Here is a 27,831-nt window from a genome sequence, read left to right on the forward strand (position 1 = left end):
TTGATCCCAATAAATTTCTATATTGTGCCACATTTATTTTTCTGATACCTTTTTTATTAATTATTTGTATATTATTGGTGTTTAGTAAAACAAATAGCATAAAATCTTATACTTCTATCCTCAACAATAGCCACTTTGATGATGTTAATTAGAATGGAGTGTTGTAACCTAACAATCCTATTTTTTCCATTTAAGTTGTACTGAACAATTCATCTCTCTTCTTTCACAGTATAAAAGGATGACATTTTCATCAGGCAAGTACAAAAATCACAAGCAGAAAGCTTCTCTTCAAAATATTTCTGTTCACATTTCTGAGAAAGGGATTTCATTATCTTCCTTATTCCTTAAACATCCTGTCTATCATCTCTCCCCAATGTCAAATGCATTCAGAAAAGAGCTTTTACATTCTGCTTAGCCACTTAACACCTTTGTCTTCTTTCTCCCGAATGTCTAGTGTATCATAAAAGTCAGGTTTTAGAGTTAAGAAGCAGAGGAGGAAGTACCCTTTTTAATCAGTGGAGGAATATTCAAATATTTTTGTTACCTTTTCACCAGCAACACCTTTTGCACCAGGAGTTCCAGGTAAACCCTAAAAGAATGTAAGCAAAATATGACCAAATGTATCATCTGAAAATTTTCTTTTTTAAAAAAACCCTTACCTTCTGTCTTAGAATTAATACTGCATATTGGTTCTAATGCAGAAGAATGGTTAGAGCTAGGCAATGGGAGTTAAGTGACTTGCCCAGGGTCACACAACCAGGAAATGTCTGAGACCAGATTTGAACCTAAGACTTTCCATCTCTGAGCTTGGTTCTCAATCCACTGAGCCATCAAGCTGCCCCCCATCTGAAAATTTTCATACATTTCTTTAATTTTAATTGACATATCTGGACACCACTATAAGGAGTCATAAACAATCCATATTTTTTAGCATTTAACGATGTGATTTAAATTAAACTACATGAGATTTATTTGAGTCATTCTAGCATGGGAAAAGATGACTAAATAGATTTCAAAGTGAACTCTTTGGGTCTCCCCAAAACCAACTTATTTCATTTGTAGTAGTGTTCTCTAATTGAAGCATGGATGTGGTGCTATATTAAAACAACTTAAAAGAGGGTAATTCTTAAACAGAGAAATATAAAAATGGAATGGGCCATCCAAACCAACACAGATTCCTGATTTTGACCAACAGGTCAAAAGATAGAGTGATGGGGAAGATATAAAAACACTTCAGCTGGAACATGATTGAAGAGGGAACTACAGAAGATATGGTGCTCCAAAGAGGAAGAAGTCAATGTGTCATGGAGATATTTGGAGTGAGGAGCTGTCAGGAACATTAACATTCTGCAATCACTGGCTGTGAACAACTCGAATGGGAAATTTTCAAAAAGTATTAATAGAAGTAGTCAAACACCAAAAAATATAAGGAAGCATAGGTCCAGCATCCCAAAGTACTTTCTGGAGCTAATACTACTTACAATTAGATGCCCAAGAATGGACAATATAATTCTCTTCTAATATAAAGCCCTCCATTATCCATACTGCTGTAGGACAATAGTTGCATTAATAATTATAATCCAGAAAATGACAGATTTGGAGAGTCTAATTTTAACTATGCTCTAGTCGAGTCCTCTTCATTTCCCTGATATCCTGCCCTTTCTTTTTGCTCCTCCTCTGGAAGCTCCCATATGGAGAAACTTCTATTCTTAGAACCTTTTAATCTAGAAATGTCCAGTTTGTTTCTTTTCTGATAGGCATCTCCATATTTGTGGGAAAGTCAAAGTCAAAGGTGGGAGATCAGCCGGATTCACATTGGCAGAACCCTCCCCTCAATTATAAAACACTTGAGTGGCCCCAATCTCTAAGCTATCCTGAAGTAGGGAATGAAAAATCAAGATGCTTATGAACTCTTTCCAACCATGGCTTAAAGACAACCATGCTTTGGACCCCATGGCAACGTTCCTGATTACAACCCATCAATAACCTTCTCAATCCTACTTCATAGGTACCAGACCTAGCCTAACTGTGTGGGGCCAGAAGACTGCCTGGGTTTTGAGATATTAGTCCCAAAGGGCATCTCTAGTATCCCTTGCATATTAACCCTGCCTTCCTTACCTTGTGTATTTATGCAGGTATTTGCAGTTAAACCACATGTAGACTTCCCTTAAATGCACCAAATAAAAGATCTCATTGCTTTCAACACTGAATAGCCCAAATAATTCTTATTTGGAACCCTTCAAGTCAAAGAATGGTCTCTGAGGCTTAGTGACTACAAAATTCAGTGAGTTGATGAAAAATAAACTTTTTTGAAGTAGAAATTTTAAATATCAAAGCATCCTAAAGAAACTACTCACTCCAAATTTACAAAATTACATGCTTTCAGAAAAAATTCATATATGCCTTTATCTGAACTTTGAGAATTTAAATTTATCACTAAAAATCAATAAGTGACAAAGGAATAAATATTTTTGTTTTTATTATTAATTTTTTACTTCACATAACCTTTGTGACCCGGTATGCCTCTCTAGCCTAATAGAAAGTCATTCCTTATATCAAAGAAAAACATTTAATCCAGCTAAATTAACCAAAACATATCCAATGTTGTATGTAACATACCCATAGATTCCTACTAAACAAAAGGAGGGACATATATTTTCATATTTTTTCCCTTTATAGCCAGGGATGGTGATTTTAATTTCATAGCATCTTTATTGTTATCCTTTTCATTTACACTGTTATAATTATCATACATGTTAATAAACATTCTTATTCAAATCTTCCTTACATATAATTATTAATTTAACTTGAATTTTAAGAACTAGATACTTACAGGAAGCCCCTGCCTTCCAATATCACCAGGAGGACCAGGTTTCCCAGGTTCACCCTGAAAAATAATTTTTACACTACCAAATGAGATATTACTTAAAAAATAAATGTATTACCTGGAAGATAATAATAGCATGCATATTATATTTACTGGCACTCATTAGCTAATCCGAAGTCTTTCAATCCCTCAGTGTCCTACGCAATGCTCAGTAACTATAAATTGCAGGGAACAAGCTTTGGAAGGTATTACCTATAGGATTAAAATCTCATAAATCACAGATCCAATCCCTTTTCTCGTCTTTATCTCTGTCATGTATATGAGAAGAAATAAACTTGCTACAAATTCATAGAGTGGTCATGTAAAATAACACCCACGTGTAAAATGTTCTAGGACCCAAGATTATGGCAATAACCATATTCACTAAGCAGTTGTACCCCTTTTTGTTCACTTTTGGTAATTCATTTTTACAGGGCTTCTGAAACCAAAGAAACCTGTTTTGATGACCAACATTTAAATGTTAATTTTAAAAAAAAATTTAATTTAAACTTTTTTTAAAAAGAACAATAAATTACACACCAATTATATCAGGCATTTACCTTTGATCCAGGCATTCCAGGGATTCCATCTCGACCATCTACCCCTGGCAGGCCCTGGAGACATCAAAATCATATACAGGAATTAGGAATATAAACTCTTTCTTTCTTTATCTTTTTGCTAACTTCTCAAAACAATTTAGCAATTATTTTATAAGATATGGGCTTTAAAATAATAATGAAAACAAAAATATTACCATGATAACTAACATTACATTTTTAAGTTGGCAAAGTGTTGCATAAGAGTACATACATTCTCTCCTTTGGGACCTGGGAGACCATTTATTCCTCTAGGACCCTGAGAACCCTGCATAGGGAAAAAAAAATTTAAGAATATGTGCAAGAAACATCTTATGATATTATCAAAACAATTATTCTGGATCCATATATCTATTACATGCATATAAAATAGAAATAAACATTTTTTATGAATGCAGTATTTGAAGGGTTTTTGAACTTACTCTGTCACCTTTGGGACCTGTTTCTCCTAGTGGTCCTCTCTGCCCTTGATCACCCTGAAAGAAATATATTTCTTATTAATAATGCAGTGGTTGCAGTCTTTTAAAAAATAATAAATTAGTATGCATATTACATAATGCAGTTGCTATTTTGTCCCCAGTGTTTTCTACATTGCCCTGGAATGAATCAATATTTTAAGAAATACTGATATAAAATGAAATTGACTTGGCTATTAATGCTTCCTCATTGACTGAACTGAAAGATCACATTTTTGGCAGACTCCTTCCACATTTTCAAGCTAGGATCTATAATATATGTGTTAATGGTTGTCTTTTTGGTCCAAACTGCAAACAACCTTACACCTAGCACTAAATCTGTACACCATCAATATTTCTTGAATAATTTCAACAAAATATTTAGAAATTCATTGTTTTGTGGGAAAAGAATTTCATTCACAAAAAAAAATTTCTTAAATATAATTTAAATACTTTGGTTACTTTCAGAATCAATTAAATTAATGTTAACATTAGACTCTTTGGACTTTTAACCATAACACTTGCACAATAAAAACAATTGATTATAATGGAGTCATGAAATCATTCTAGTCAACTATTCTCAGTTTTTTTTAATATATACAATCTGGTATAGTAAAGAGATAGATAGGTTTAAAGAAAGGAAAACCTGGGTTCAAGTGCTGCCCCTGACATAAAAGCAACTTGGCCATTGGTCCCTCATTTAACATTTCAGAGTTCTAGGTAATTCTCTAAGACTAAGTTGCAGTAAAGAGGCAGACCTATACAGGAACAGGGGATTTTCTCTCCTGGAATTCCCCATAACAGGAAAATCACAAGTCCAGTCTATATTTCTGTCTCTATATTATTTTTACTTTGAAAAATTTTATAACATGGTGAGAGATCAGCCTACATACATATTAAATTAAAGACACCATCAGAATACACAGAACATGACAATCCTAAAATGACGCTAATGATAACAATCACAACTATAATTGCAATAACATATGTAAGACTTAGGAAGACAGGTTCTTTCTTTAACTATTTGCTAAATTCTTAAAATAATTAAGTAATTATTTTAAAAGAGATGAACTGAGGGCAGCTAGGTGGTAGAAAAGTACAAGTACTTGGAAAAATACATCTTGCCATATCCTCTAAATAACTCTAGAAGTTCGAGGTCATTATTATTTCCATTTTGCAGATGAGGAAACTGAAGCAGAAGTTAAGTGACTTGCCCAGGGTGTCCAAGGACATATTTGAAGTCAGGACTTTTGTGTGCTTCCTGAAGCAGGGGAGCAGAGCAGGAGACAGGGGGGCTTTGGGTTGTTTCCTATGCCTAAAATGTTCTCTGTACTCATTTCTGGCACTTAGAATCCTTAAGTCTCCTTTCATTTCCTTCCATTCTCTCTAACCAATAGTGAATTTCACCCAAATGATCTCACAGACAAAAATAGACATTTTAATACATCTGTACAGGAGCCTGGTCTCTCCACCTGCCAGACAAAAGGCAAAAGTGATTTTACTCCGGTCTTGGTGTCCCCAGGGTCCAACACAAATTCCCAGCAGACAGTAGGCACTTACTAAAGGCATATTGGTTGATTAATATGATTTTGAAACATGGAAAACCATTAAAAGTCTATTGTTCCATCCCTTCTGCTCTAATTAACAAAACAACAACATGTCCCCCAAATTTGAAGAGTGAGGAAGAGGAAAAACCACTTACTGGTGCACCAGGGAGACCCTGAGGTCCAGGCTCACCATCGAGACCACGAGCACCCTGCAAAATAATAAGTGAGTGATAACAAGTTTCTCACAAAAATAAAGCCAAACTGAAATGGAAGGCCAATTTGGGAACACAAATGTGATGGAGCACTAAAGAAACCAAGGAAGATGTGAATGAACTGATGCAGAGTGAAGGAAGAAGAACCAGGAAAACAACTTCTACAATAAAAGTGCTGAAAATAGAAGTGATTGTGAAAAACTTCAGGACTCTGATCCACACCATGACCAATACCACAATTCCAGAAGATACATCATGAAAAACACTATCCACCCTCATAGAGAGATGATGTACTTAAATGTGATTTGAAGCATTTGGGGGTATAACATGGCAAATATAAGAATTCGTTGAGTTTAACTGGACATAGTTGTAAAGATTTTTTTTTTGCTTTCTCAATGTGTGAGGGGAAAGTAAGGGAAAGAATCCAGAGCTAGAAATATAATAAAATTGAAAAAATGTTACAAAATAAATGAAAAATATTTTTAAAGAAATGAAATATAATTTTCTCTTTCCCAAAAATACATTTTTAAGGCCAAATTACCTACTTGGTAAGTCAGCAAGTTATCAGACCTAAGAAGTGTCTTTTATTGACTTGCATGTATCCTACCTATCACATGAGAATTATTCATTTGTGTGTATGTGTGTCAGTGCCACCTGGTAGTCTGGGGAAACCCATAGACTCCTTCATAGGATGCTGTTTAAAATGCATAAGATAAAATGCGTAGGGATTTTTTTAAGTTCACAGACCCCAGGTTAAAAACCTCTGCCTAATGGCAAGCACTAAGGAGTGTATAGGAAAGCAGTCCGCACACTGATGCATCAGTCCTAATTTATAATTCATACTAGGAAAAGTACTTGAATGATCCTACATTTTACAGATGAGGAAAATAAGGCAAACAGATTAAGTGATTTGCCCACAGTCACACAGCTAGTAAGTGTCGGAAGCTATATTTGAACTCGAGTCTTCCTGACTCTAAGTCTGGTGCCTTATCTACTATACCACTTGAGCCTAGAAATTAAGATATATATTCAAATGAAATTTTTTTCAAGTTTTGAGCTATAAATAACAACTGCTTCTGTTGTCACATTCCCAGAGTTTCTAGAGCATCTGGGCAAATCGGATAGTGATTCAAGCCCTGATAGGCAATGCAATAGCAGCTGCTCTGGCTTCTGTAGCCACAGTTGCTGGCAGGCATTTCTGAGATTCCAAAACCTCAAATCACACCAGAAGTCAGAATCTCAGGCATGTGGCCCATTTCAGGCATGCCCTCTGAAGTCCTTTAATTTGGTATTTCTGCTCCCGTTTTAAAGCTTTAATTCTTGCTGAAGGTAACAGACCCTTGTGTGTGTGTGTGTGTGTGTGTGTGTGTGTGTGTGAGAGAGAGAGAGAGAGAGAGAGAGAGAGAGAGAGAGAGAGAGAGAGAGAGAGAGAGAGAGAGAAAGAGGGAAGGAGGGAGAGAGAGATGGAGAGAGAGGGGGGAGGGAGAAAGGGAGAATTAATCTAATGGGCACAACTATACTAGGAAGATTAAAAAAAAACATAAAAAGAGACAAAAGAATAGACAGCTATCAGACAGCAGGAAGAAGAGGCCATGGTGATTCACGCATTAGAATTTTCAGCAACTTTAATAGGGTTCAAAAGCAGTTCCAGACCAATTGAATCTGAAGCACCTAGCATATAATGAAATTTGCTCATCCTTAAGAATTACAAAAGAATAAAATGTCTGTTCCCTTAACTGGAATAATAATGAAATAGCCTTTATAATTCATCATTCATTTTATTTAATTTTTATAGAATGTAAGCTCTTCAAAAATGGGGAGCACTTCACCTTTTTCTTTGGCTCCCCAATACCTACCACAATGTCTAGCACAAGCTTAATAAATGCTTCTTAAATCCAAATGAGTTGAATATTACAGGAGGGAAACTTTGACCTCAGGAAAATACTTCTTATACTAGAATTCATGAGAAGAGCATTTCTGCCTGAAGGACAATTGGATAAAGACTAATGCAAATGACAAAGTTTTTTTTTTTGCAAAAAATTCCAAGAGGAAAAAATTCTCAAATAAAAAGTATTATAAAGAAAAAATTCAAGCTTTGCTGCTAAATAGCCTTGAGAGTAGAGACAAGTTACTCTGGCCTTCAGTCTATCCTCATCAAGAAAATGAAGGGATTTGACTTAATGGCATCTAAGTTACCTTACATAGCTGAGAATCTATATTCCTAATAGTAATTAATTTCCCAATGAAATATCATTTCTTTTAAGAGATGGCTAGGAACCAAAAGAGGGAAGACAGTATCAGCAACTTAGGAAATAATATGTAAATGACAGGATCCATAGGAAGAAGGTGACTTCAACAATGAGAAAACAGTAATGTGTTTTTGGAGGCAGAATTGTAGAGTGGATGACAAGGAAGAAGAGAGGGATGCTGTGATTGGAGCCAAGAAGACATGCTTTCAAAACATGGAACATTCATGAATCTATCATTCATATGCAAAGACCTGGACAACCCACCTCATTCTGTTATTCAAAATGACATTTATTTACGTTTATTTAAATAAAATCATTATTTTTAAAATCAGTAACTAGAGTTAAACATTTATAGCCATATTCATAAGAATTTCCTAGCCTAAAACAAAATGGTGGGGATAGCCTGCTGAGCATTCATACAATGATTATAATGGATCATTTATGGTGACCACAAAACACAAGAATTAAAATATTTTAAATAATTATGTCAATAACAATGATCTTAAGTAATTGATATACCCAATAATAGGTGAATGGTTGAATAAACCATAGTATATCCAAACAATGGATTCTCACAATGTAATTTATACCAACAAATATAATAAAAATAAAGAAACTTAGGAAGGCCTTTGTGAAATAATGATGCAAAAAAAGCATAAAAAGAAGCCTAGTATGCATGCTAAATATGACTATAAGATGGACAATGAATGAGAAAAGAATCCTGATGGACTCCTAAGTTTCTAAAAGTTAGGATGCTATTTTATGTATTTAATGCATATTATGACTAGTTTACTACTATTATTACTATTATAAATGCACACATTTACCTGAAAAATTATAGCTCATCCACATTGTTTACATTAAATTATTTAAATTTAAAAAATAAAATAATCATCTTACTTTGTCCCCCTTGGCACCAACTATACCAGTTATTCCTCTCAAGCCTTGAGGACCCTAGAAATTTTTTTCAAAAGGAAGAAAAAAGGAAAAAAGAAAATTTAACTGAAATACATTTTATTAAATAATTTTTTTCATTACTTCATATTTTCTCTGGAGTGGTGTTTGTGATGGTAAGTAGGCTAAAGATTGTATTTTTCTATAAGAAAAAAACTTTAAAATCTGGATCACAGAAATGAATGGCTTGAATGCTGAATTAGAAGACAGATTGTAAATTGACCAAGGCTAAAACATTAGAAAAGCAGAATATTTTTTAACCAAAATGCACACATGTGAATGGTAATCTCCCTACTTAGAAAAAAAATAAAAAAAGGTTTTCCTTAGCCTGGAAAAGTAAAAGTTCTATAAATATGCACACTAACTTGGCATAATTATTAACAACCAGAGGTGTAACTGATTTTTTTCACAAACATCACCAAAACTTACATACTCTGGCCCAAATTGACACAAGGCTTGTCTTCTAAGGCAAATGTTCTAAGACTTCTTAGAGATCTTTAGCATTTAAATTGTTTGCAATAGATTTTTCCACAAGGGGGAAAAAGGTTATTTTTGATAAATGAGTAACTAGAACAATGCATTTGATCTCAGTGAACCATAATAATGGTACTGAAAGCCTAACACTAAAAGTTCTATTTCTATTACAGATAATCACTGTTTCTAAGGGGGAAATGGATTTCAAATTCCAATTCAGGATGCCAAAGACAAAAATCTCAGACTTCCTATTAACATTACCAGCAGCCAAGTCCACTGGCCAATGACCATGTGTGTGTGTGTGTGTGTGATGGGATAAATTGAAGAATTAAGGAAGAGGTAGAAGTCTGAATTGCTCTTAAAGAAGTAGCAGGATTTTCAACAAGGAGTGGACTATATGCCACCACACCAGATATTTCCTAGATGTCTACATCTACAAAGGAGAAGGTAGTTCTCTGGTTCAGGCAATTGCAAGGTATTCTGATTTAGGAAACAAAAGGCAATCATAAAGTAGAACATAGAAATCCTTACAAAATCACATGTTTGTAACTAGAGAAAGCTAGTGGTGTTAGAAAGAGTGCTAGATTTTGTGCCAGGGGAACTGGGTTTGAATCCTGGGTTATTATGTAAATATCCCTGAGAAAGTCTTTTAACTTTTCTGAGTCCCATTTTTTTTTCATTCAACAGATATTTCAGCAGTATATGTGACCCTTGTTTCATTAAACCAACTCAGCTGTCTTGGGTCATGCTCTAAAACTTTGTGTTGAAGAGTAAATGATGACTCCATGGATTAAAGAAATTTATTCCCTGGGAATAAATTCCCTATACCAATGAAATGACAGATCCAGTTTTAAAACATCATTAGAGTTTAGACCAGACAGTAAGTTCATGAAACAAATATATTCTGTTAAACACTGATGTGTGTATGTGTATGTACCCCAGGAGTCATTTGGGTAGTTTTAAAATTTCGATAGTTTTTATGAATTTTATAGCTGACAGTTTCACTAAGACTTTTGGCATATCCTTTATCTAGAAATGAGAGGCAGAGTAGAAAAACTTTCTTACTCTCTCACTATTTAATTTATTCTAGCCTGACTTCTAGCATATTCCTATACTTTGTCCCAAACTGGCAGAACTCTCTAACTTGGGCTAAATGTGAATGAAGTAGAGGAGAGCAAGTAGTCCAACTTCTTCCAACTTCAAAAGTTTGGATTCCTGACTTTTTTAGACATTCTTCTCCAGCAAGAACAGCGTTTGCTTTTTATGTCTCTTCTATAATGGTATGTACACTAACATGTTCAATGAATATTTGGAAATTATTGCTCCTATAATTATGTTTATTAATTCCAACAGGAAAAACAAGGTGTATGAATTCTACCCTCTTCTAACTCCTCCCAAATTGACCAATCTGGCATAACATAATGCTTGAAAAGAGGAATGCTGTTATTCCAAATTAGTTTGCTATGTATATTAGAGCAACCAACTGCTAAAACTCAAGGGAATGCCTTTTTATTAAAAAGCATGATTGCCAGCAATTAAGAATGTTCTAATTAGAATCATAATATGCTGGGTAAAAAAAAAAAGCTAAACTAATCAGTCTGATTCTACACCTACTCCATATTCAAGAGGCATGTAATTGTCAAAGGACAACAAGTGGATAGTTTTTGGAACATGGAATATATGTTAGACACCTTTTTTTGCTATGCAGATATGCTTTAGGGCACTTAAACTTGCTTTTTACAAAATTTCAGATCTATTATTTATAGGGAAATAATTTATAACTAAACAAGTAAGAGATGATCATACAAGATATAATAAAATTATAAGAGAAACAGATACTGGGGGGGGGGGGGATCTTCACAACTTATTTCCCTAATAAAGGTCTCATTTCCAAGCTACTTAATGAACTGATTCAAATTTAAAATACTAAGAGCCCTTCCCCAGTGAATAAAAGGTGAAAGGATATTGAACAAACAGTTCAAAGGAAGGACAAATTTATTTTAAAAGGAGAAATTTAAATTATCAACAATCATTTGAAAAAAGTGTTCTAAATATCTGATAATTAGAAAAAAGCAAATTAAAGCAATATCAGGTTCAACATACACCTATAAGACTGGAAGAGAAGACAAAAGAGAAAAATGACAAATATTGGAGAGAATGTGGTATAACAAACAGATGGAGCTGTAAATTAGTCAAGCCAGTCTGGGAAACAATTTGGAACTATGCCCAGAAAGTTACTATACTGTGGATACTCATAGACTCAGCTATACTATTGTAATGATAGTAGGTACAATGTTACCCCCAAGAAATCAAAGGATAAGGGAAAAGATCTATACATTCAAAATATTTATAGTAATTCTTTTCATGATAGCATAAAACTGGAAATGAAAAAAATTGTTTTCCCATTGGGGGATGGCTAAACAAATTATGGAATATAGGTATACTAGACTCTTGTGGTGCCATAAAAAAATGATGAAATGGACCATTTCAAATTAAACTGGGAACCTCATGAAGAGATGCAAAGCAAAGTAAGTAAAACTAGGAGAACAATATAAATCAATAGAGAAAAGCAACTTTGAAACACTTTAGATGTCTGATCAACACAATGACAAATTATGATTCCAAAATAAGTAAGATACACAATACCACTTGCCTCTTTACATAATGAGCTTTGAATACAGAGAAATACATTTTTGGATGTGTAATGTGAAATTCTGTTTTGTTGGACTATTTGGATTTATAGGGAGGTTTATTTCAAAAATAAAGAATAAAATTTGAAAATAAGTTACAATGCATAATCAAAAAAAAAATATTTGGCTGCCTGTTGGAGCTCACACCATCTTTCCAAAGAAGCAATTTGCCAAAATCATGCAAAATTGAAAAATAAAAGAAGGAGGTGAGTAGGAGTAATGTATGGGAAAGAGAAACTTAAAGCCTTTTATCTGCGTGTGATTTTAAACTAAATTTATGAATTTCACTATACAAAAGTTAAAACATCTTTTAAAGACTTAACAATTAACAAAATGTACATAATTAGTGACATCAATTGCCTTCTGCTCTTCCTCACCCAGGACATTCCATCTCCCACCTCCTACCTTTGCTTTAGCTTTTCCTCCCGCCTAGAATTCATTCCTTTTCACATCTTTTCCTACCATATTTAGTTACCTTCAATGTTCAGTTCAAGAGCTTCTTTCTACCTAAAGTCTTTCCTGATTCCCCTAGATGTTAGAACTCTCCCCTAAAATTTTCTTGTATGTATTTTGTATATCTTATGTATATGGATATGTCTTCCCCAAAACAAGTTCCTCAAGAACAGTGATTATTTCAATTCTGTCTCTGTATTCCCACTCCCTAGCACATTTCCTGACACATTGATAAACACTGGTTGATAGAGCATTTAAAGAACACTTTACCGGAGGTCCTTGAGCTCCAACTTCTCCAAGTTCTCCCTGGTCTCCTTCTTCTCCCTAAAAAACAACAATAAAAACTGAGAAATGTCAAACAAAAACAAACATAATATCCTCAGTTTAGTTTAAGTTAACTTAATTTTTTTAAAAACTGCTTGTCTGTGCCTTAAAATAATCCAAAGATAAAATATTAATATGAGAAGGTTCCACCAAAGTCCCTGCCTATGCTATTATGCTTCTGCCTCCATGGAGCTACAGGAAGTCACATTCAAGCAAATAATTCCATGTGATTAATCTTTTCTAAATGAACTCCTTATAGAATATAAATTTAGACAACTTGAACTTTTGCATTCTCCTTAGCAATAATCCACAAAGTGACACAATTTGACAAGAGCTTCTTTCCTGTTAATAGCTTTTCCTAAAAGATACTTTAGGAAATTCAACTTCATTTCTATTTTCATTGTCCCTTTGTTACATGTTAGGAATAATCCACCTTCATTTCTCTCAAGGTCTAGCAGTGATAGAGATTTCTGCAAAGGAAATGATAGTCATATTCCAACACTCGCTGTTAATGGAGAGGAACAAGTGATTCAGATAACCTAAAGCAGTGTCTAATGCAAAAATCATTTCTATTTGGTATAAGAGTGTATTATAAGAATTTTTGCAGATGATTTACCTCCCTAATTATGTTAAGATTCTATTCCCTAAGTACCAATAACTGATTAGAGAAGGAGGCAATTCAGATAGTGTTGGCAAAGGACATCAGTCAGGTACATAAGAATTGTGAGGAATAATTCCCTAAATGGATAGTGCACACATGGATGAGCAACAGTTGTCTGCATACCTCTAAATAATTGCCTCTCTAGAGCATTTGGGGTGAGAGGTGAGAAGAATCTAACAAAGGTAGTTTGTGCTTTGTAGGTGGAGATTTTTGTCCCTTAGTTTATTTTTCTTCCAAATTTTAGATATCATTTTAAAAATGGAAAAAATGGAAAGTAAAAATCTGGAAGTTACTATTACAAATCCTAAATAGATAAAAACAAAGAGAAGGAACAGTGATCCTGGAGTAAGAGAACATAAATTAAAATCTCATCTATATTTCTCACTCCCACAGTGGGGAAAATCCCAAAGTTCCCCGTGCCTCAGCTTCATCATCAATAAAACTAGGGAGTTGTAGATCATGAAATAAGCATTTTTACTTATGGTGTCTTATTTGATTCCCTTAAAGCACTATTTAAATGCTTCATTATTATCATTTCACTATTCTTATTATTATAACATGAGATCACACATCATAAGGTAATTGAACTCAACCAGAAGGTCCCTATACCAATGGGGATGGGGTGAGTGGGGGCAAAGAATCCTATTTTAATAGCAATTTAACATATTTCCTTATTGGCCAATTTCCAGGTCACCATTGCAAGCTGGTCTAAGCTATTATCCTCAATGGGGCAATTCAAACACTAAAGGCATTTTAGCCCCATATTCAGATGAAGCTGTTCCTTACAAATAAACCTGCTTTTAGCATCTTCACTTGGCAAATGTTCAGATTTATGCATTTGATAGAAGGTTAATTTGCATATCTAATGCCTCCCACTGGACCCACAAAGTAATTTTCTGCATTCCTTCTTAGCTCTGTCAACAGTACAAACACCAACATCAAATAAAAGCCTTGGAAGCCCTTAGTCATCAAGTATTTGATCCTTTGGGTCTTTAAGCACTTACTGTATATAACCCCATGTAAAGATTGGGTAATCCCTTTGCTCTTCAGTCATTGATTGCTTACATTGCATGAAATGGTGGAAGAAGAGATCTTTGTGCATTCTTCCAGGTGGGAACTTCAACTAATTGCCTAAAAATACAACCCAGTTCCTTCTCCTTAAAATGTCAAATATTCTGAAGTCAGCAAGAAAATGAAAGGAAATGGGAATTAATTAACTGTGAGGTATATTGAAATCTATGTATGCTTCTGTAGAATAGAAGCTTTGCAAAGGCTGAAGGTGTTTCATTTGGGGTTTTTTGTTTTGTTTTGTTTTTCATCTTTGTTTCCCCAGCACCTACCATGGTACTCTGCACATTGCAAGTTCTCCAGAGAGGTTTATGGAATTTGCACAAGGTCATCCCAATTGGCTAGGTATTGGATAAGCTTTTTGAGGAAGTTTTACAGGAGAATTACTTACACACAGACTAGCAGACTAGCAAAATGTTCTTTAAGGTAAATGTCAAGATAAAATGTTAGCATGATTTTTATGGCATATCACATAAGGCCAAAACATGTCTGTGGTAACAAATGTCTACAAATATAGAGGAAACCAACAGGAAAAAATATATATATATACATATAATTCCATATGCAAATATTGCCCTTAATGGACAACTTTTCAGGGTCACACGATGCCTAAAACAAGTTGAATGTTTGAAATAAGGAAAGTAAATTTTCTTTGTGGTTTCAGTCAACCTCACTTTAGGGGTCATGAGGTAACTAAGAAAGAATAGGATTCAAAGATGATAATAAAGTCATGTGAGATTTCAACACACATAAAAACTTCCTGAGTATGCAACCAAAATCTCTTCTTTCTGGGCACTTTATTCCCAGTCTGACATTGGGTACACACAGCTGTTGAGTTACAGATAATTCAAATAGTTCAGCTACGTAGAGCTTATAGAAACATGAGGTTTTATGTCAAAATCCTAATTTGAACATAACATCTTATAATAAAGGACAGAAGCTGAAATTAATTAGTACAGATTATTTATGTCTTTTCACAGACTACTAACTGAATACTTTTGTGGCTATTTCCAAGCAAGGGTATTTGTCATCAGATCCTTCCTTAATACCAAATATAGACCAAATTAAAGATGAAAAAATGCCCTCAGAAAAGAATATATTTGTCATAAATTTAGAAGTCAACCGTTTCTAAGAATAAGAGTTAAATGATGAGAGCTACCATGTCATAGCATATCAAAAATATCAAGCATTTTTATATTCTTTTAAATGGTTATGCCATTTGAAATAGTAGCTGGAGTGATGGACTTGGAATCGGGAAGATCAAGGTTTGAACCTTGTCTCACATAGCTGTGTGGTTCTAGGTAAGTCATTGAACTACTTGGAGCTTCAGTCTCCTAATCAGTAAAATGGGGACAATACTTGCAATGACCTCACAGGTTATTATGAAGATAAAGTGGGATAATGTAAATAAAAGTCTTTGCAAGTCTTAAAACATTATATATATATATATATATGTATGTCAGCATCTATCATCATCATTATTATTACTATCATCATTATCATTATTATTCTATAACAAGAAAAATTCCTCCAATTTTTCTTTCATGAAATCATCCTAGTTTGACCTGAACTAAGTTTAAATTTCCTAGATTTAGAGTAACTCATTTGCAATTTTCTTTTAGAGTGTGAGAGAGATGAGTCTTTATGACATTTGCCAATCATATGACCCTTCCTAAACCTCTCAGAGTTTCAGTCCCCTCAGTAGCAAATTGGCAAACCTCATGCTTGTGTCTCCCTCAGTCCATTCTGTCCACTACCCCATACTGTGGTAAGGAAGCTCATAGCAATGATATATGGACTACCTATTTCATAGAGCTATGGTAAGAAAAATTCCTTGTATATTATAAAGTGCTATATAAACATAAGTTGCTTCTATTTTATCTCCATGGAAGCCAAGGAGATAGAAAATTAGGTACCACTCAACTAGCATTGGTATTGATTGTTTGCAGACTCAAAGATGCAGTTAGAGTTTTGGTTTGGTTTTTTAATCCTCTCTAGATTATAACTTTGATTTTCCTTTGGGGAAGGACATCAGTTGCAATTTATGGTAATGGATTTCATGAGATAGGCATCTTGCTATTAAGTGAGTAAGGTCATCTCATTTATACCACCACCAAATTGCCTGGAAATCTTCCCTCTACTCTCAGAGTTGGCTATACAAAAATGGGAACAGAAAATAAAAAGAGGTATGACAGCAAAAACATTTCCAACCCAGAGCTGAGGAGCCCTCAAGTTCAAAAGCCATTATGAAACTCTCTTTTAGCTAATGCTATCAATTCCTTGAACACCTGCAATAAAATGACTATTTGAAGGAATAAAGCAGTTAGTTCAATAATGATGAAATGGCAGAAGTGTCAAGGAAGGAAACTCAACAAGAATGAAATTCACTTGGGAAGGAAAAAGCAGACAGCAAATAAAAAGAAAGATGTAAATAAAAGCATATAAACTGTGCTTAGTCTGCTTCTTGTAAATTAGCTATTTTAAGCATATTGAGCCAGTTCAAGAATGTCAGTGTATGGGAGCAGCTGGGTGGCTCAGTGGATTGAGAGCCAGGCCTAGAAACAGAAGGTCCTAGGTTCAAATCTGGCCTCACACACTCCCTAGATGTGTGACCCTGGGCAAGTCACTTAACCCCATTGCCTAGTCCTTACCATTCTTCTCTCTTGGAACAAATACCCAGTATTGATTCCAAGACAGAAGGTAAACGTTTTAAAAAATTGTTTTAAAAAGAATGTCAGTGTATGCCACTGAGGACCCTGTATTTAGGGAGGAAAGGTAATGTACTCCAAGCTTTAGTAATGGCAACACTGGTATTAATTGCTGCTTCTCAGTGCCAATTTACCAGCTAAATATTATTTTTCTTACCTTATGACCTTGTCTTCCTGGTTCCCCAATTTCTCCTTTGGCCCCTTTGTGACCCTAACAAATACAAAATACAACAGTTATTTCACTTTTTATCTTTCACTAAAGATTGCCATTAAAGTGCCCTGGCTTCCCCAAATTCATAGCAATATGCTACTGAAAAAAAAAGAGCAGTTAAGAGTCAAGAAAAGAACATTAGCACCAAAAAAACTCCTCTATTCCTCAAATAATACAGGTGGAAAGATTTCACATCATCCATACTATAGCTTGCTTCAAAAACAGCTGCTGACCATTCTCTAAAGTTATTTATTTTTCCCACCTTAAAATGAGGTAGAGAAAGATTTGTACCTTGGTCATCCACAGAAGCCAGGAGGTGGCAGTCTTGACTCAGCTACCCATCCCATATCTCCAAATAAATGGAAAAGTGTCTGATAAAAATATGACCAGCCTCCCTCCTGCACTCCTATATATATATATTGGATATACCCTCACTATATCCTACCCCCTTTCTTAAGAGAAAGTCACAGGCAAAGTCTGCCCATCTGTGTGATCCTATCAACTATTTCTGTACATGAGGTAAGCTATCTGTCCAGTGATTCCCATAAGGGCAACAGTGAAAATGTTCAGTGGTGACAACAGGAACTTTGACTAACAAAGGTGGCATAAATGTTGTCAAATGAGTGTCAATTGTTGAATAGCTTGCTATTCTTTGGATGAAAACCCAGATATTTTGTCTTGCTCTTGGGTCCCAAAAGCCATCTCATTCTAGGGAAGAACGTCTTCATGGAAGAAGACTACCCTGTCTGATCCAGTCACTTCCAATTCTAAAGATCATCAGAGGATAACAATTTGTTAGGGGCAGTAGGCTGAGGCCAACAGGACCAAAACATTTATAGGCAGATCAATCATTCGCTCCCAGTAATTCTTCATATTGGAATAAAAACCTGTGTCTCCCTCAAGGCTGGCTCTAAATCAGATTGGGCTCAGGGATTGCAAGAAGAAAACAATTTATTCCACCACAGAATCACTTATGATTTGTCTAAAATACTCCCTTTTGGGAGGTTAAATATTCCCAAAAGGGAAAAAAAAACATGGTGAGTGAGGGAGAAGGGTTTGAGAATTCTACTATCCCAATGGTGTCCTATTTGGGTTTTGTTTTGTTTTGTTTTGTTTTGGAAGTATGACTGTTAAGTTCATAATTTTTAAAAAGTTTTTTTGGAAGAATAGTTTTCTATTTTATCATCTCACATTTCAAGCTCTATCATTTTCCCTCTCACACCATTCTGATTAAATTCATTGCAGGTACATTTGAAGCACCTGCCTCCAAAATGGACTAGATTAATTATGCCAAAAGAGAGATAAATTTCTGAACATCTGATTTTGTATTTCATCCAATCCCAAACTAAGCACCTTCTTGTGCTCTCCTCCCTAAGCAACAAAGGAGTAAGAAAATTAAAATCTCCATATTAGCAAGGAATCCTATTAGCTACACCAAGTTAAATCTGCTAATAATGGCCAAGATTACTTCCATGTAAACAGATTATTCCATCACAGGGCCAATATTCTGTCAATATAACGTCTATACGTAGAAGGACAAGACTCAGAATAAATGTTTTCCTTTTCCCCCATTGGTTCAAACTCCAACAAATGTAATAATCAAATTATTTCCCTTACCCTCAAGCCTGGTAGACCTGGATATCCTGAACGACCTGGTGGACAGGAATTGGGACACTACAAAAACAATCACAAAAAAGAGTTAAGAGGAGAAATGTAGGATTTTTAAAACCAAAGAACCAATCAAGTAAAACATTTAAGAAGTTTTCATTGACACACAAAGAAAATTAAATTCATTGGAATATATTTGATTCAACCCTTTTGAAAATTTCATTTAATTTGCTTAGTGTTCTATTTCACCAATATAAATTACTAATATGTTAAGTGATAGGCAGAAACCTAGTGATCTAGTTTTGGACTCTGGAAGCCTAAATTCAGATTCTAACTCTAACAACTCAATGCCCTATGCCAGAGGTCTCCAAACATTTTTGATCATGTACCCCCATTAGTAAAAATAAAAATTGAGCATGCACTCCCAATATATTTATAAATCATATGCATGTACTTTTATGTGACTCATCTGATTCAAAATGAAAAGAGGAATGAGACAGTGACATTAGTTAATGCTGACTGCCCTCAACTCATCACAGCAATGAAATGTTCTAAGGAGCAAAGAGTAAGCATCTTGGGAATGGAGTAGGCAGGATTTTTACAATGGCTCCTAGACAAATGGCTGCAGCAGGTGTCTAGATAGTATTTAGCTAATAGCTGCCCTGGTCAAGGGGAAAAATAGAGGAGTTTGGATCACAATACATAAAAGATGCATAAAATTGAATTAGAGATAATACTCATGAATGGCTATCACAAGAATGTTGGGAAGCAACCCATTTTTCCCACTCTGTGACTGGTTGATCACAAGTAGCCTTGAAGTCATGCCATGATGGCCCAAAGGGCTGCTGGCCTAACTTTTGAGACTATTATTCTAAAAGACTTTTGAAGACTATAAGTTGCAGAACAGATCTGCCTTGTTGGAAATAATCCTTGAGGAAGCCCCTAAACCAATGGAATCATAGGTCCTGAGGCAAAAAACATCAACTGCAAAGTAGTATGGTGTAATGGATAGAAAAGTGGACCTAGAAGCAGAAAGAATTGGGTTCAGGTTCTGCCTCTCACATATATACATATATATATGTGTGTGTGTATGTATGTATGTATGTATGTGTATACACCCTCATTAGGTTAGCTAATTGTTCAGTGCCTCCCAAGCAACTCTTATATTACAAATGAGTAGTTGCCTTTTACCAATGGAAGTAGTTTTCCACACTGTCAATTCCCTACTCTGATTAAACCACAAGTCCAGGCCAAAAAGAAATAAAAAAATATATATATATATATATATGCACTGGAGAAATGGAAAATCATACTGAAATAGTGACACAGAAATAATAAATATTAGTTCAGTTCTGAATGTGGCCATGAAATAAGAATGGAATAATTCTATGTATGAAAAAAAGAACCAACTATGTCATACATCATCCACTAGGGAAGTGTGCTTGGATGCAAATTACTTGGTTATTCAGATATGAAATGAAAAAGGCTGCTTAGACAAGCCTTACTAAAGAAGGAACACATTGTTTTTGACTAACGATTTTATTCATAAAAAGAAACATCTTACCAGTGGATCTCCATCATGAAGCCCAATTGTTCCCTAAAGCAAGTAAAAGAAGCAAATGTTATAGGATATTCAAAATTATAACTTTTAAAATATCCATAACCAAATGATGGCAAAGAGGCATTTGCCAATAAAATATATGAAAATAATGGACAATTAACAAGACATGGCAATCTAAAGGCAATGTAATATATTTAGGAATGTCTCTAGTAAATCTGAAGTCTTCCAATCATGAAATTAGTCTTTCAAGGTAGCTCTATAATTGTTTTTCTATACTTCTGGTAAATTTGGTAGAGCTTTCCCTTTTTTTCAAACTTTTAAAAAAGTGTTCTCATACTGTAAAACATTAATTTTTAAACCTTACTTTGTTTCAAAATTAAACATAATTTTATCTTAAGGGATTTATGCCTTCAGTAAAAGATAAAAGTAGAAATGAGACTTGTTATAAACAAGACAAAAATGAATGCTTTATGTTTACATTCATTTCTTTGCTCATTTTATAAATTACATTTGTCAACTTTGATTCTCTGGACCACAGAAAGAATACAAGCTGAAGAGCACTTACACTAGGTCCTGGGGGACCTGGTGGGCCAGGTGGTCCTCTTCTCCCGGGATCCCCCTAAATATTGGGGATATAGTAAGTAAATGTTTAAACAAATGGCAACTCATGACACTAAACACAGAAAAAACAAAACACCACAGAATTCATCTAATGATCAAAGCAAACAAGGAAATCAATGAGTCCTTCCTAATCTAATAATCTGCATAGAACAAATACAAGACAATAAATGACTTTCCATCTTTCAAGCTAATAAAATGAGTCCAGACCAAACAGTAAAATAAGAAAGCCAATTCTATTGGATAGGGCATTTCTATATTTGATGCAAATGAAAATTAGAAAAATCATTCTTTCATTAGATTTTTATAGTTCTTTATAAAACCAGTAAGTATTGATAGTACCATGAATACTTAATTGTAGCAAAAATATTTCTTTAATCATGTAAAAAGTAGTCTCAAATGAGAAATAGGTTATTCTTTGCAGTCAGTGCCTGCTTCAAGCCCATATTTTTCATATCCCATCGTTCACTTGAGCTATTATTATACTCACCTAAAGAATTCCAATTAAGCTATAGAGATGGCAATGTATTTTAACTAGTCTTGAGCCCAAAGTTTACCCATGGCATGTGATTTCCTTCCTCCTATTCTACCACAAGAAGTCACTAATACTGATTTAAATCCTTTACACTTTATGATAATTTAAAATTTATTTCCCACTCTGTCCAAAGTCCCTACAGGATCTCAGCATTATCTAAAATTGTTTCATCTCCAAAATTTTGAACTCTTTTCTGATTACAATTTACTTTCCTTCCACTTTTCTTTCTGTTTCATTTCTTCTAAACCTCTTCTTTATCCTCATTGCAAACTCTAATAAATCTGCCCTGTCTATTTTCCCACCCTATCATTCCTATTCTACTGTTTTTTCTGCCTTTCACATTCTTAACTCTAGAGTTAACCAAGTCTATATTAAATATTGTTCTAGTACTATGAAGAATATATAAGACAATCTCTATCCTTATGAATTTCCAAATTCTAAACCCTCATATATTGTTACTCTAACATTTATGAAATACTTAGTAGAAGAGTTGACATTTTAAATATTTTACTTTGGCATATGTAAAGTTTTCTTTATCTACAGTTACATGCTTTAAAGCAAAGAGTACCTACATAGAAAATATGCTGAATAAAGCAATTGGAATTTCAATGAATTCTGAAAACCAGAATGGATTTCAATTTAGTAATGGATCGATTGTAATTTGTTACCCCAAATTTTAACCCTAATGTATCTAAATAGCACATTGGTGGTCCATTGTGGTAGGGAAGAAACTGTGGAGCAATACAATGAGTCTTGGCTTTCTACATAGAAGTTCTAGATTTTAATTCAAGCCAGAAGTGTGGGGGTGCTTGGGAATATATTTACTCCACTCAAGTTTAATCTGCATTATTAACACTTTCTTACATTTAGGCAATCAACAAAAAATAAATAAAGCCCTAATTTGTAGCTTTGTCATTTCCAAGGTATAAATACTTATACTGAAAATTTAATAGTCAGCTCTCACAAACCAATTTAGAGCTGGCCCCCATACTTCCCTGATTCCAGTTCTATTATTCATTCATTGTAAAAGCTTAAGCAAGTTACTTCAAGTCTCTGAGCATCGGTGTACGTATCTATAAAATGGAGTAATAGTACCTGTGCTGCCTACCTCATAAGGTTTTTGAGGAGGTCAAATATGATAATAGATTTAAATTACTTTGAAAACTTTATTACAAATTATCTGTTGATAATATTATTATTATATTCACAACACTTTAATATAAGTTGTCATAATTTTAGGCCATAAATTCTTCATTTCATATAAATGATCTAAAGAGAAGAGATTAAACTATGGATTAGGAGTCTTAACTCTAACATTAATTAGTTGTATAAATGCTGACAAGTTATTTGGCTTTATGTGACAGTTTCCCTACCTATAAAATGGGGGTAATAGCTGCCCTACTAAAATTAGAGCAAAAATTATCAAACATTTTGTTTCATGAGTCCTTTACATTTTAAAAAATTATTGAAGATTCTCTCCAAAGAGTCTCTATTAATATTATATTTATTGACATATACCATATCAAAAATAAAAACATCTTATTGTTATTATGAAAATAGCTTTGACTTCATGAGCCCCCAAGCTCTGGGCCATACTTTGAGAAATAATACCTTCAAAGAATTGCTGAAATAATGAAAATAAAGATATGTTGGAACAACCTTTGGGAAAAAAAGTAGTAGATAAAAGCAAAGTGGCTCTCTTACTCTGAGTTGTCAATGTTATGAACTAATGGTAATACTTCTACATCAACAAATTTGCAAGGAATCCAAGCATGCTTATAGTAATTTCTTCCCCATTGACGTCTTCTGAAAAGTCAACAAACATTTATTGAAAAATGGTCTGCCATACTCACAGATGGCCCCACACGACCAAGTTCTCCAGGAAGTCCTGATGCCCCAGGAGGTCCCTAAAATCAACAAATTAAAAGGAAATCAATCATTTTAAAAATACTTTTTCAAATCATATATTAAATCTGTATGTGCCCTTGCCATCTTGGTCTCCCAATGAGATAGTAACATGTCATAAATGACCAACTACTCTGCGTGGAACAGACATTTCATAAACTAATCCAAAAGCAAATTTCTACCTCGAAACACTTAGCAAAAAGGGATTGCCACCAAAAAATTGGGGAAACATTACTAGTCAAAAAAAGGGTTAGCAACAAGATGTACTGCAGGGCAAAATATTTATTTATGAAACAAAATTATATAGGGTAAAATATAGAATGTTCTTTTTTCTAATATATCCCTTTTAATTACTTAAATGTCTTATGAAAGAATACTTACAGGTGGTCCAGGAATACCACGACCCTGAAAAATGAAATATTTATTTATTTATTTATTGAGATAGTTTATCCATATACATTTAATAGACACATAGAGATATTTCTTGAAAATAAATTCTAAACAATATTACCAAAAGAGAAATATTATATCTATATTAAAAATTTGTGAACTATAAAGTGAATTATTTATCAAAGAAAACCAGTCTTAGTTTTTAAAAGATTTTGGTTTTAGAGTATTCTTAAAGGATATAAACTAGCCAGTTAGATTTTTTCCCTAATATTTCATTTCCTCAAAGACCTGTGATCTTACTGGTGTGGGTATTCCCTCTCATTTTGGACATAATGTTTATTAGTTGTGATAATGAAAGGAATCGACAAAGATTAATTAATTTCTTTCTATAGTTGTTTTATATATGACATATATTTGCTATAAATACATGCATATATAGTTGCTTAATGTAGTAAAGTAGTCCTTTCATGACACAAATAGTCTGACATTTCTTGCCAGGACAGTATTTAAAGGCTTTTAAGTATATTGAGTTTGGTTGTCATGGCCTTTGAGAACTCAAGATCACTTGTTCACCATAATGAGGCAGAAGAAGAGGACTTGAGAGGAGGAATCAGCAAGATGTTCCTTTTTTAAAATTTTCTTCTTTAATGAAAATAAATGAAGTCATACAGGTTTGCTTAAAGAATACTGGCAGCTATAATTCACATCCAAAGGCATGTCACATTTGATGAAGATTTAAATTGTTACTTTCATGTTTTCAAATAAAATTTATCTCTATATAATTATGGTTACAATATGAGATAGGATAGAATTATAAGTTACAGAGTGCTAAGCTGCCATGTAGCAAGAAACCTGTCAAGCTCCCAGTGCTGGCAGAACTAGATTAAAGTATAATTGGGAAATGTTTACCAAAATATGTAAAAATGCAATATGACATAGATAATGTTAATTTGTAGTTTTCTAAATCAATATGCCAGCAGTAAGGATGTCTTTCTATCTGAATTTGATAAAACTTAATAGGAAATTCCCCAGTGGGAAAACGCCTTCTATTAATACAGATCAGAATCTTCAATTTGTGAGCTCAGAAAGCTGAGTAGAGGACCAAAAAAATTAAATGGCTTGCCAGAGTCACACAGATATTATATAGAAGAGGTTAGATTTGAACCTAGATCTTCCTGACTTTGGGACCAGCTCTTTATCCACCATGCCTTACTTCCATTTTTATAAACTTATGAATACAATGTATTAGTCTCAAAGATGGTTGGGCTAAATTTAAAAAGTTTTCTAAGCATTCATGAGACATAAAACAATCATTTTTGAGCCACAAAAAGAGATCTGCTCCTTCAAGCAACTGAAAATTTATGCAACAATCTCTTTTGGCCTCACATTATGAAAATTAAAAGCCTCTGACATATTAATGTCTAGCTTCCCCTCCCTATCATTTCCCTTTCAATCTGCTCTTTTCTCCTATAATCTCTCTTGGCTCTTTTCTGTTCCTGATTCTTATTCTTCCAAGTAGATGTCTCAGAATCAATCAACTCTGCTGATGCCTTTACAAAGTATGATGGCCAGATTAGGCATCAGAGGACCTGAACTCCATTGCTCCCTGTACCACTTCCCAGCCATGGGATCTTGAACAAGACACAATTTCAATGTGCTTAAGATTCCTGATCTGCAAAATGAGGAAGGGGAAAGAAAGAAGACCTGTCCCCTTACTGCCACCCAGGGTAGCTATGAAGATCTAGATAAGTGAAATAATGGATGTAAAGGTGCTTTAGAACAATAAATGCAAGTGATTTTTGTTACATGAGTTTCTCTGAAATCTTCGAAACTGATGCATTGAGTAAAATCCAGGGGATTCTGCTGATGAAGGCTGTGTACTCATACAATCAGTTTGATCATTTTAAATGAATTAGCTAGTTTTTGACTCATTCATTCACTCCTTAATTAAATGAATCTTTATTTAGTCTCCATCATGCACTGGGATAGATAATGAATCAATAATAGTTGAGTCAGAGCCAAAGGTAAGCAATGAGTTTTCAAAAATATTATTCATTAGATGTGTTTTGTAAGAATATTTTTGAAAAGTTATACTTATTTGCACATATTTCTTACATAGAACAACCAAACTTATATGGTAAATATCTGGAAATTTTGCTAATGAAGGCATATTTGTTGTTTTTTAACCCTTACTTTCTGTCTTAGCAAAAACTCTAATACAGAAGGGCAAGGGCTAGGCAATTGCAGTTGTGTCTTCCCTAAGGGTTGCATACCTAGGAAATATATGAAGTCAGATTTGAATTCAGGTCCCCCTGACTCCAGGCCTGGCATATATACTGTGCTGCTTAGATGGCCTGAAAGCACACTTGTTGACTGGACTAAGGGTTGCATACCTAGGAAATATATGAAGTCAGATTTGAATTCAGGTCCTCCTGACTCCAGGCCTGGCATATATACTGTGCTGCTTAGATGGCCTGAAAGCACACTTGTTGACTGGACTACTAGTCAGTGGCTTTCAAGTTAACAAAGAAATTGGGTTTTTTTTTTTTTTAATTCAGGCAAGCAATTTGATTGAAGAAAAAGTAGTACAAGTTATTATTCACTTCAGGAAAAAAGGTGAAAGTGTATGGTAGAAAATCTAGTAGGAAGGTCAATAGATGCTAAGACACATCAGAGGAAACTCAAGAGCAAATGGAAAAATAACGCATACTTTAAAACCTAAAAAAAACAATAATTTGTGACTAAAGAGCCAGTCAATGAGAGGGAGTTCTCCAGCTCTTTCCTTCCATGAGGCAACAGCGATCTATGACAAGAGACTGGCCCCATCAGTGAATCTCACCCTAATGGTATAATGTGGAACTGACAAGTCTAAGAACAGGATAAGAACTCCCAGGAAAAGTTTTTCATTAGAGTTAAACCCCAGATATAGGGAGGGTACCACAATTTATTCATGACTACTGGACCTCTGCTCTTGATTTTTCAAGGTCTATGCTTTTTCTCTCATAGAGCTATGCAAGAATGCTTTTCTTCCATAAGAAAAGATTGAGTTTTGTAGAAATGTAGCACTCAAGCAGATGGAATAGTAACCAATCAACCCTTGATACCATATTGTACATCTATACACTGTACACTCTTTACTGCACATTTATGTTTCCCAGAAATTATTTCTTCTCAAAGAAAGAGGTAAAATCTGATTGCAACAAATTTAAGGGTGGTATTCGATTTAATCTCATGTGACTATTTGCTGTAAAATGGTCATTTTATCACTCAAAATTGTAACTATATTTCTGTGTGGAGTGTTTCACAAGGAATTGATCATAGAGGCAGAATTAAACATTATTTGACTTTTGATTCATTCATAGAGTGTTTTACTTACTGGAAATCCACGTGATCCTGGAACCCCAGGCTCTCCCTAAAAACATAAAATAATTTCATGTTATTTCAATTTTCAAAAGAATATCTATGTGTGGATATGTGTGGATGGATACAAGCAGTGGGAGTGGGTGTCAGGAGGTAGATATGTAAGATATAATGGCATATTTACAAATGAAAAATCGTTCGTGTGCTTTTCAAAACAAAATTCTTTTTCAAAAGGAGTATTTCTATGATTTGAAAACTAAATTGATATATTTAAGGAAATTATCCCAAGAATGAGTCTTAAACATTTAAGAAAAGATTTTAAACTTACTTTTTGTCCTCTTGGACCAATTGGGCCAGGCGATCCATCAGGTCCTGTCAAGCCCTTT

At 34.2% G+C, this 27,831-nt stretch overlaps 1 protein-coding gene across 1 annotated transcript in view; it reads right to left on the bottom strand.

Moving 5' to 3' along the window:
• The window catches only part of COL9A1 (collagen type IX alpha 1 chain), a 117,129-nt gene that overhangs the window by 45,341 nt on the left and 43,957 nt on the right, over nt 1-27,831 (bottom strand). Inside the window, exons 11-26 of the mRNA XM_007484168.3 lie at nt 27,774-27,827; nt 27,462-27,497; nt 24,077-24,100; nt 23,644-23,697; nt 21,203-21,256; nt 20,641-20,673; nt 19,086-19,142; nt 17,415-17,468; nt 12,767-12,820; nt 8,826-8,879; nt 5,620-5,673; nt 3,885-3,938; nt 3,677-3,730; nt 3,427-3,480; nt 2,834-2,887; nt 545-589 (exon numbers count right to left, since the gene is read on the bottom strand). Coding sequence (XP_007484230.2) covers nt 545-589; nt 2,834-2,887; nt 3,427-3,480; nt 3,677-3,730; nt 3,885-3,938; nt 5,620-5,673; nt 8,826-8,879; nt 12,767-12,820; nt 17,415-17,468; nt 19,086-19,142; nt 20,641-20,673; nt 21,203-21,256; nt 23,644-23,697; nt 24,077-24,100; nt 27,462-27,497; nt 27,774-27,827 — 789 coding nt within the window. The remainder of the gene's footprint in view (nt 1-544; nt 590-2,833; nt 2,888-3,426; nt 3,481-3,676; nt 3,731-3,884; nt 3,939-5,619; nt 5,674-8,825; nt 8,880-12,766; nt 12,821-17,414; nt 17,469-19,085; nt 19,143-20,640; nt 20,674-21,202; nt 21,257-23,643; nt 23,698-24,076; nt 24,101-27,461; nt 27,498-27,773; nt 27,828-27,831) is intronic.

The sequence above is a fragment of the Monodelphis domestica genome, chromosome 2 (genome assembly GCF_027887165.1).
Source record: "Monodelphis domestica isolate mMonDom1 chromosome 2, mMonDom1.pri, whole genome shotgun sequence".
Lineage (NCBI taxonomy): Eukaryota > Metazoa > Chordata > Mammalia > Didelphimorphia > Didelphidae > Monodelphis > Monodelphis domestica.